This window comes from Chamaea fasciata, unplaced genomic scaffold (assembly GCF_029207755.1).
Source record: "Chamaea fasciata isolate MVZ Bird 193981 ecotype frontalis unplaced genomic scaffold, bChaFas1.0.hap1 SCAF_10, whole genome shotgun sequence".
Taxonomy (NCBI): Eukaryota; Metazoa; Chordata; class Aves; order Passeriformes; family Sylviidae; genus Chamaea; species Chamaea fasciata.
Window position 1 is genome coordinate 22,491,046 of NW_027094095.1, and position 10,778 is coordinate 22,501,823.

Sequence of the window (10,778 nt, forward strand, 5' to 3'; positions counted from 1 at the left end):
TTGCTATTAATTATTATTTGGCCAAGAAACACGTAATGGGATTAACTGGTGACTTGAATAAACTACTCTGGGAGGCAAACTAAAAGTAATTTCAAGTAATGCCCACATGCTCCTTTGCCACTTTGGAGGTGACTTTTTCTGAGGAAGGACTTTGGAGCCCATGTGTTTTGATCCAATAGGTGACATTAATAAACCTGCTGCTTTGCTGGCAGACAAGCAGATGGGGCCCAGGCAGCAGCCCAACATGTGCTCTGGAAACCAGGGCAGGGATTCTTGGTAAAAGGGGGAAGATCTGAATTGTTGTTGTTCCACTGGATTACTGAAATAATTTATTGCAATGCTCCACCCTTATAATTAAAGCGTGGTGATGAGCGCAACTGGTAGAGTAGCTTTGGATTCAGAAGCGGCATGTGCGTGTGGTGTGTGCACGCCTCACCTTTGGTGTTTATATTTGTTTTTTTTTAAATTGACTCCTTGCTTCTGAATAGAGCAGGCAGCAGCCTCAGTTCTTAGAAAGGTATCTGGAGATGGACAGCTCCAGAAAGCAGGGAGACAGGCTCCAAGAGATAAGGGCCATTGCTTCTTAGGAGTGCAACAGTAGCAGGGCCATTCCTGGTACTGGCTGGATGGGGGCCAAACAGAGAAGACCTTGCTGTGAGCCGGACAGAGAGGCAGAGAGCCCCCGGGGACGCCTGCCCAGTGCCCTGGGTCTCTGTGCCGTCATCCAACCAGCCAGAATAGGATGTGTGACTTGAGTGTCTCCTGCATGGTAGGACAACCTGCTGTCCTTGCGTCCCCTGCCATGGGATGCCCTCATGAGGACAGCACTGTCCCAGGGGCTGCTCGGGGTGGGCAGGGTGGGACAACCATAACCCTAACCCTAACCCATGCCCCCCTGTGCCAGGGCGATCTGAGACTCAGCCACAGCACTGGTCCCTAGGGTGGGCAGACAAACGTGTTGTGGGGGCTGTGGGGCGAGATGAGGCGATCCCGGCAGGGTGCCAACCCCCGACGAGCAGTTATCTCGGCTTGCACACGCACCCTGCACGCAGCCAGATGCGAGTTGGTACGCTCTGCGCTGCTGATTGCCTCACCGACAGCAGAGGCGCGGGAGGACACGGCTTCACGGACGGGCTCGCTTACATGAAACGAATGGCGTAGGGGTGTGGGGGAGCCGCGGCTCGGCTATCTGGTTCAGCTCCTATGGTGGGCACAAGCGCCCCTTTTTGGGACTGCACCTTCGCTCGCTGACGCGCTCGGTGGGCCCCGTGGCGAGTGTAGTGCCCGGGACACCGGCTGGAATGCTTTTACCTGTACCCCCGCGCCAGACCTCTCCGGCACTCTCTGCCTCCACACACGGGTGCATGTGACACAGCCATTGCCCCTGCCCCACTCGGGACAGGGTGCCGGGGGACCTCTGGTTCTGCCACCTACAGCCCCCCTCCCCGCTCGTGGTGTGGGCAAGGAGTTTAAGGGCGCCGCTGCCCCGTTCACGTCGCGGGCAGGATTCAGGCCTCCGCGATCCACAACAACACCCCTGTCTCTCCTCCCCCGTGGGACACTCTCGCAGAGCAGGGCAAGGCAGAGCGTGGACACGCCGCCTCTCTGCCCCGTCCTCTCCCGTCCCGCGCGGGCTCCGAGCGCCGTCGGGGCAGCGGCAACCCCCGACCCCCGCCCGCCGGGGCAGCCCCGCCGGAGGGGGCGTGGCTCGCGGCATGGTAGAGCCAATGGCAAGCGGCGGCGGTGAATATCAATGCGGGGCCGGACCAATGGGGACGCAGCCATGCTGTTAACAGCTTAGGGGCGCGGGGCGGCGCAGAGCAGCGTTGCTGCTACGGGAGCGGAGCGGTGCCGGGCTCCGCGCACCGCGCTCCCCCAGTCCGCCCCGGCCCCGCTCGCCATGGCGGCGGCCGTGGACGAGAGCGCCCTGCCCTCTATCTCCACTTTCGCCAACTTGATGCCGCTAGAGGAGCGGCCCGCCGACGTGCTCCACGTAAGCACCTGGCACCGGAGAGAGGGTGGCAAGGGGGATACGTTCTGGGCTGAGGCTCAGCCCGGTTGGGGAGTGGGGGGCGGGCCGCCTTCCTGCCGTCGGAGGGCGCCCCGGGGGTGGTGGAGCGTAGCCGGAGTGGTGCCGACCCGTCGGACGGGTTGGGGGGAGGCGCGGGCCGCGGTGTTGGGGCGGCGGGTGCCGCCGCAACCGTCTCCCCGCCGCTCCTGACGCTTCATTTTCCCGCAGAGGATGCTACAGCAGGATGGCCCCGCTGCCGTCAAGCGGGAGGAGGATGACCTGGGCAAGTTCGTGGACTTGGACTTCATCCTGGCGCACACCAGCAGTGGCGGGCAGGGGCCGACCGGCCCCAACTACCCCCTGCCCGAGACCCCCGAGAGCTGTGGCACCACCTACGACAGCGACGGCTCGTACTCGACGCCGGGCAAGTTCCCGGTGCCTTACCCCGAGGGCCAAGGCCACAGCTACGTGGCTGAGCTGCTCACCCCGGACCTGCCCGGCCACTACGACCCGCAGCGGAGGGAGTACACGGAGCTGCGGGTGCCCGGCGGCCCCCACCACCACCCTCACCCCCATCACCACCCGCCCCTCCACCCGGCCCTATCCCGCCCACTGCCCCTGGACCCCGCGCAGTCCTTCGGGCCCCGCATCAAGAAGGAGCAGCCGGAGGAGCGCGCCTGCATGCTGGGGATGTCCGCCGCCGAGTACCTGGCAGCGGGCGGCGGCGAGCACAAGCCGCGCGTGGCGCCGGGTCCCGGGCCGGGACCAGTGCCGGGGCCGCCGCTGCCCTATCCGGGCTTCCCCCATGGCCGCTTGGGGCCCCCGGAGGAGCCGCTGCCTAGCGCCGATCCCCACCTCTTGGCCGACCTGCCGCCCCACTACGCCGTGGCCCCGCACCGCTATGCGCCCCACTTCGCCCCCCAGCCGCCACCGCAGTTTCATGGACATTTCAGTGTTTTCAGGGAGCCCCTGAAGGGGCCGGGCCCGGCGGGGCTGCCCGGGCTGCTGGTCACGCCACCCAACTCCCCGGTGCTGGAGTACTTCCCGGCCGGGGCTCCCCCCGAGGACTGCAAGCCCAAACGCGGCCGCCGCTCGTGGGCGCGCAAGCGAACGGCCACGCACAACTGTGAATACCCGGGCTGCGGCAAGACCTACACCAAGAGCTCGCATCTCAAGGCGCACATGCGGACCCACACGGGTAAGGGCGCGCCGGGGCGGGGACACGCACAGAGGGTCCCGGGTGTTACCGCGGCACGTGGTGAGACCCGCGAGCGTGGTTGCTGGGGTGTGAAGGGGCGTCGGGGGGCGGGTTTGGTGTCGCGTGGAGGAGACCCCTGCGGTACGTCAGGGAGTGCACGGTGGATTCCCGTGGTGGGTCTGTGTGCAGGCGCTCTGCGTGTGGGGCAGGGGGCAATGGGGATGGCCCCCGAAGTGCTCAGAAGGACCCCCGTAGTGGGGCTGGGACACTTAGGGACCAAGGAATGTAGCGAGACCACTCTTGTGGCGCCTCTAGTTGCTGGCTTTGGGGCCCAGGGGTGCCTGAGGTGGTGGGATTTGGGGACATGGAGAAGCCCTCCACTTGGGCTAGGGACAAACAGAATAGGGAGACAGACCGGGTGTTTGTATGATGAGACCCTCTGGCCGGGCTGGGACAGGGCACATGGTGCCACCCCACAGCAGGGGCACCCACAGTTTAAAGTGAAGCAGGGGCACATAGGAGGGGTGCTTTAATGGGGCAGGGATGCCCCATTTGCAGTTGGGGAAGGGCAGAAAAATGGGGGACAGAATGGGAAAGTTGGGCAGGCAGAGGTACGCAGTGGGGCTCCCATCTCCTAAGGGTGGGGATCAGGGAGCCCTCTTGAATAGGGGGTGCTGGGTAGGGTAGCACAGAGCTGAAGGCATAGGGAGGGTGGGAACCTACAAGCCCACTGACACCCCCTCTCCTCTGCAGGCGAGAAGCCCTACCACTGCACCTGGGAAGGATGTGGCTGGAAATTTGCCCGCTCCGATGAGCTGACCCGCCACTACCGCAAGCACACAGGGCACCGGCCGTTCCAGTGCCACCTCTGCGAGCGGGCTTTCTCCCGCTCAGACCACCTCGCTCTCCACATGAAGCGGCACATGTGAGCAGTGGCTGCGGCTGGACTCGATGTCCCCAGAGCCAGCTCACGGTGTAAATAGCGTCGGGCAAGGGATGGCAATGGGGAGCAGCCTGGCCACCCAGCCCTCTCCGCTTGTAGTTAACTAGTTTTCTCCTCCTGCCCCTGTGAGAGCTGGCCCAGCCAAGTGGTGGGGAAGGGCTGCTTTGGGGATGTATGTGGGGAGCAAAACTGCAAGAAACCTGCCCAGGCATCACCACTCAGCTCCCCATGCCTGGAGGGATCCCCCCACCCAGATACCTGGTGAGTGGGGGGGCTGGTGCATAAGGGATCTGTCCCCAGAACTTCTGGCTTGTATTTGGCATCAGCTTAACCCTCTCTCCCCAGATTCTGGCACACCCCCCTGCCCCAGCTCTAGGGGCTGTGATGGCTGACTGGCTGCATTTTGGCTGGAGAACCATGCCAGTTTGGCACATTGGTTGTGGTGCTGGGAAATGGGTTGCTGGGTGTTTCGGTTGTGATCATCAAAACAAACCTCCTGACCCAAAGCCCAGAGTGGATTGGGATGAGGGTGGGATTTGAATGGCTTATGAGTATAAAGGTTTGCAGGTGTTGGCAGCACAGCGTCACCTTGCACAGAGGGCAGGGATGATCCTGTCACCAGCCTGGGACCCCACTGGGCAGTCCCATCCTGGCCATTCCCAGTTTTCCACTCAAGAGCCGAAAATGTCTCTCCTGGCTCGTCTGCTTTATTTTGTCTTGTTCTTCCCCTCAGGATGACACCAGGTACTGCTGCAGCTGCCTTCCCCATGCTGCTTTTTTAAATTTAGTATGTAAAGGACAGTGAGTCCAGCTATGACTGCCCAGGTCTCTGCTATACTTGAAACTTTTGTAGGGGGGGAGAAAAAAAAGAAAGCTCAAAAGAAAATGAGTCTTTTTATGTGCAGCTTCTGCAAAGCAAGTTGTAAATTAAACAAAGCAGTAATATATATGTTTCTGGGTTTTTTTTAATGTATTTTTTTCTTCCAGCTGGGAACACAGATGAGTCTCAGCTTTGGGAAGTGCACTGTTCCCGTCTGTGTATATTGTTAATTAACATTTCTCTGCTCGGGCACGTTAGGTCTCTTGCACTCTGAAATGTTACTTTTCTTTATATGCAAACTGTTGAAATATTGTGATCTGCTGTATAATAAATAAACAAGATGTAAACATGAAAGAGCCAGGAGAGTTTACTTTAAAGGTTTCTTCTAAGAGGAGAGGGTGAGGCTGAGCTTGTTTGTCAGTAAATATTTACATCGATGTTCATTTCTGCTTAAGTTAGCTGCGGAGGATCGATGGGGAACGCCCAAGCCTCGGCATCTGAGTAGCATCTCCTGTGCAACAGCTCTTGAGTCACCCCACTTCCCTGTGCCTCAGTTTCCCTAATCTGCAGATGGGGCAATTGCAGCACTGGGATGGTGTGACTGGTCCTGCGGTGAGTCATCTCCAAGGGGAATGGCAGCCGAAACTCAACTGAGAGCCTTGCTGGTCCTGAATTCTTCCTGAGCAGTCCTGTCCTGCTGTGCCTCACAATGGGAGCTCTGCAGTACTGGCCTTGTGGTCACAACCAGGAGGGAGGTTGGTGTCAGCCGCCTGGTCCTGGGTGCTGTCTCTGCTGTCCTGGGGATGGCCCAGCAGCTTGGCGGGGTTCAGGCGCTGAGGTTTCCCTGCATTAATAGGTGGTGACTCAGCAGAAGTATGCTGGCAGGTTCCGAGCTCAGCAAGCAGGTCTGGCTCCATCCCTCCCTCCCACAGCTGATTACCTGTGATGCACGAATCCCTCTGAAGGCAGGAACTTGTCCAGACCTGACACCATGCTGGCAGTGCAGGGAGCACACAGGCTGTATGATGCCCTGGCCCAGGGTGGTGGTGGCAGTGGCTCCCTCCTATGCTCACCACTGCAACCCCCAGTGGCTGGCCAGGGCTGGGGGGAGCCCTAGGGCTGCTTGCTGTGGAAGTGGGATGTAGCTGGGCTGATCCCACCCTTTCCTGCTCAGAATGGAATGGCAGAGCAGGTCTGATATTCCTCTGAGGAGTGGCTAATATTTTGGTGTTGTGCTCTTTGTTCTGGGGTCAGCACCCAGCCTTGTGGTCGACCCTTGAGCAGGTACAAAAGCATGGGTGATTCCATGCAGGATGGCAGCAGCTTGGGACATCGTGTTTTGCCTGTAGGCCTGAGATCAGGACCATGGGGCTGCATCCACAGGTGTCACAGATCCATCAGGCTCAATCATTTGTTCTTTCCACTGCTGCCTCCACCCTCTGCTTGTCCCACTTTCTGAGAGGTGCCTGTGCAGGGGTGACTGTGCTAGAACACATGTGGCCTGTGATGAGGTACTGGGGATATCTTGTTCCTGGGACCAGCAGAACCCAAGGACAAGGCTACAATACCAGGGGGTAGCTGGGGCAAAACTTCTGTCTCTTCCCTGGAGACTTGTTCAAAAAGTCACATGGAGGGAGAGGGAAAGGTGTGGGCTGTTTGAATTAGCGATGAGTCAGGCTGGCAAAGCCAGATGGGGAGAGTGCGTGCCTGCGTGTTTGTGTGCGTATAAGTAATCTCTGGCTTTGTGTTTTTATTATGATTATTATTTTTATTTCCAGGGGAACGATGAATTTCTCCAACCATCCTGTCCCACTGGAAAGGCTGGCTCTACTGTCCTGTCCTCCCCTAAGCATCCTGGGAGATGGAGTGACGGTTCAAGGCTGTTTTGAGGTTCAGCTCTGAGATCAGAGCACAAACCAGTTCTTTCTCGCCTTTCATCATTACTGTGCCAGGGCAGGAGTGAGGTCCGGCTCTGCTGCCGCTACCTTACATGGAGGCGAGAGCAGGGGAAGGTACTTTGGCTCCTCCAAACAGAGCTGCTCTGAGTTTGCTCCCCTGTGCCTGGGGCAAAGTACTCCTTCAGGCACACAATGAGGCATGGCAGTCAAATGGACCAGCATGGCTGGGGAGGAGTGGCTGTAGTGGAAAAGACAATTACAGTTAATTTGTTGTTAATAAAAAACACCCTCTTCCAATTGCCTGGGCCAAGACACACTCTCCATTGGAGGAGGGAGGCCAGTGCTGTCCCCAGCAAAACCTGCCCTGCAAAGTGATGAGGGCAGCAAGAAAACACCCTTGGCAGCACTAAGAGAGGCATGGCTGGGGTGCAGTCCCTGTGGTACGCACACGTGCAGTCAGCTGGAGAACCCTGAGCTAGGCCATGTCTCCCTCCATTCCCCTTCCACCAAGGTCACTTCCTGTCAAAAAGGACCCTGGGAACTGTGCAGTGGTCTCTGAACCCCCTGTAACTCTTAAGCCCCATGGTTTGGGCTACAGCTGACCTGGTCCAATGAAGAGGCAAGTGAGTAAAGGAAGGAGCAAGGTATGGAGAAACAGCTCCCTGCAGAAGTGTGAGTCATGGCCACAGTACGACCTAGCACCGTGTAGTCACCTGCCAGTTGGAGCAGGGCCCTGGGGTCTTCAAAGCTGGAGAAGGGTGAAAGAGAAGCTTGAGTGGGTTTCTGTTGTCTGGGGACCCAGCTCATGGGAAATCCCCCATGCTACAGCCAACAGGTCCCACAGCTGGTCTGGGATTGTTGATTCGTAGTGAGAAGGAGCATTGCAGATCTGAAGGTTCCTTAGCTAAGGCCTGAAGTTGGGGATGCTGTGGTCCATGGTGACAGTTTGGAGCTGGGGAGGGGACAAGTGTGCTGTGGGTGGGATGCAGCCTGGGTGCTCCAGGGTGGGAGGGTATTTTGGGGGTGCTTGGACAGACTGACACAGACCATTCTGCGCCATGAGGTCGGAGCCTGGGTCCCCAGGACCAAGATGTACCTGCTGAAGTATGCTCCCAGAGCTCGAGTCTCCCATTGGAGGAGCAGTGGGAAGTGCCCCATCCCTGCCACGGGGGGAAGGTCGAGCAACCAGTCCCCATGTCCATGCTGCTTGGGGTGGGCCAGGTACCACGATAACGGGGCTGTGGCTGTCACCGCACCCTTAGGAAACATTTGGCTTTAGGCACCTGAACCCACGGGGAAGCGATAACTCCCGGCTCACTTGCCCTGCCTGGACCCACACCTGGCGCTGTTGTGCCTTAGTCACACACCTGAGTTTTTCCATTGCTGGGCCCCAGATAACCTTCTCCTGCCCCACTGGCCACAGTGTTTGCACTTGTCCTCCTCTGCTGGTGCCAGGCTGGGAGAGACACACACCCTGAGCCCTGGTCTGATGGCACGCACACGTCTGGCCTGGGGTCACCTTTGGTCATGCTTGGTAAAGGGCGTGAGGTGCATTCTTCCCCAGCATCCTGAGGTGGGTGAGGAGCTGGCCTGGAGGAGGCCTTCCTGCCAGGGCTAAATCTGGAGGCACATCTCTTCCTCAGTTGCTTGGTACCCCTCTGGCAGATCGCCCAGGCTTGGTAGCCCGGACATCGCTGGTATCCAGCTCAGCTGGAGGTGGGTAATGGTGTTGCAGTGACAGGACAATGATGCCAGAGTTCTAGGGCACAGAAGCAGTGGGCTCCTCGTCACTGCTGGCTTTCCCTGAGTACCTGCAGTCCCTCCATTCTCCCTGTGCCTTGGCGAGGCAAGACCTTGGTGGTCAGATCCGGGCACTGTCCCAGTGGACTCTGATGGACTAGGTACGTGACTCAGGTTTCCAGCCTTTCCCTTTGCTCAGTGCAAGCTTTGGGATACAATGGCCAGAAACAATAACTCCAGGCCCCCTTGAAGCAGTGCTAATTGCTCTGCTGATAAGCCCATTAGCAGAAGCACACAGCTAATGTTTTTCGTGTGCAGGTCCATACAGGTCTTCGTGGGACAGCTCCCGAGGCTTACAGAGGTGTGGGGGAGGCAAGCCGTCAATAGCACTCTCCAGCTGCCCAAAATCTCCACCATTCAGGAGATCAAAAAGCCTCTACCCTGGGGAGATGAGCTCAAAACGTGCTGCAGGCTGTTGAAGAGGAAATGGTTGGTCACCCTGCACTGGGGCATAGATTGAGTCCTATTGGGATAGGTTTTGAGCAGGTCAGGCCGGCAAGTGGGAGATATAATCAAAAAACGCACTAAATGGCCCATCTGTTTCTGGGTTTTATTTTTGGAACAGGTTTTTGTTTTCTTTAAGTGCTGTTTAACAGGATGAACAGACTGCGAACAACCCGCCACGAATGGCAAAAAGAGAGGTCCCCTTTTTTGGTCTTAAAAAGTTCTCTCATGGAGCCGCCGCAGTGCCCGGCTTGCCAGGCAGGCAGAGACTGCAAAAGTTAGGAAAGCCTTGTCTCCCTCTGCAAGCCCACCTTGGGGAAGTGTGGACTCTACTTCCAGGCCAGCTGTGGCAAGAGAGCAAGGGAATGTGCTAGAAATTATTAGCAATGTCCACACACACCGATGGGGAGAGGACTTGGGTGGATGAGGCAGAACTGAGAGCAAATAGGCAGGACAGGCAAAACCTCGGGATCAGCTCTGTCCTTGTGGAAGGGCCAAGATGCTAAAAGCCATCCCTGGCAGTGTGGAAAGGGGTAGAAAAGGGATTAAATGACTTCTGGGGGCAACAGCTGGTACTCTGGAGGTGGTCACCAATTCCCATTGTGGTACAGTGGCATTGTTTAGGCCCTGATATGGAGGTGATGTGCCAGTCCTCGTGAGAAGGGTTCACCAGCAGGATGAGAATGGTGGTAATTGCAGCACAGCCTGGCTGGTGTTGAGGGATTCCGTGCAAGAGCAAGTGGGGCTCAGCTCATCCCAGGGCTGCACAGGAGAAGAGATTCCCCTCAGAAGTACCCCCTCTCCTGGGCTATCCAAGGTGGCCGGCAGGTCCCAGTGTATCTGTGCAGAAACCGTCAGCTTCAGGCAAACCTCTGCCAGGCAGCCTTGCCCTGCCTCGATCTGGCAGGAACGGTGATTTCCGAAGTGGCCCCACACCACTGTTTTTGCCCCTTTCCTTGTTCCTGAATCTCTTCCCACAGGGAAGAGGAAACAGGACAGTCTTATTGATACAACTTTCACTCCGGGCTGCCTCATGTGAGCACTGGAGCATAGAACACGAGGGCGAGGAGTGCGGGCTGTGGCACACGAAGCCAGGCCGAGCAGCCCGAGTGTGGCCGGCACCGGGCTGGCACCTGGCACGGCTGGCAGGGAGAACGGGACAGAGCAAAGCCGCCAGCGAGCGCCCCTGGAAAGGAGACGGGGAAACTCCTGATGAGCTCTGCAGGAAACTAGGGTCGGCCCCGAGAGAGCAGCGACCCATGACAGAGTCCCTGAGGGAACGGGGTCGCGGTAACCGGGGGCCACGGCGAGCGGGACGAGCGCACTGGCGGCGTCCCCTCACCGCCCCGCGGGACGGGCTCGGAAGCGCCGCTCGGGCGCGGCCGTGCTGCCACCTCCTGGCACGGCAGCGAACAGCGCCTGCAGCGGGCTGTGCGCCCTGAGCCGGGCGGGGGGTGCCGGGACCCGCCTGGGTCCGGGCGCTGCCGCGGGGCCGCAGGAAAAGCGGCATCGGCGGCCTCAGGCCGGGCAGCCACGACCCGCCCGGGGCGGGACTCGAACCCGCGATCCTTCACCCTCACCCCGCGTGGTGCGTCCCCCAAAGCGCTCCGGGCACTTCCGGGCGCGTCTTGGCGGGAGCGGAAGCGGCGCTGCCCGGGCCGCCG

General features: G+C 59.0%; 1 protein-coding gene across 1 annotated transcript; it reads left to right on the plus strand.

Annotated features, from left to right (window-relative positions):
• The first annotated feature begins 1,793 nt into the window (after window positions 1-1,793).
• On the plus strand, window positions 1,794-5,326 carry LOC136294685 (Krueppel-like factor 2). Its single transcript, XM_066192693.1, has 3 exons — window positions 1,794-1,993; window positions 2,240-3,209; window positions 3,963-5,326. Exons 1-3 carry the CDS (start codon window positions 1,901-1,903, stop codon window positions 4,136-4,138), a joined length of 1,239 nt encoding a protein of 412 aa, XP_066048790.1. The 5' UTR covers window positions 1,794-1,900; the 3' UTR covers window positions 4,139-5,326.
• Window positions 5,327-10,778: the final 5,452 nt, after the last annotated feature.

What these genes read in the sequence shown, in the direction of transcription:
- LOC136294685 (XM_066192693.1), top strand. Translation starts at nt 1,901, where the DNA reads ATGGCGGCGGCCGTGGACGAGAGCGCCCTGCCCTCTATCTCCACTTTC. An exon ending in GGCCCGCCGACGTGCTCCAC is followed by an intron (nt 1,994 to 2,239) that starts GTAAGCACCTGG and finishes ATTTTCCCGCAG; the next exon opens with AGGATGCTACAGCAGGATGG. An exon ending in GCACATGCGGACCCACACGG is followed by an intron (nt 3,210 to 3,962) that starts GTAAGGGCGCGC and finishes TCTCCTCTGCAG; the next exon opens with GCGAGAAGCCCTACCACTGC.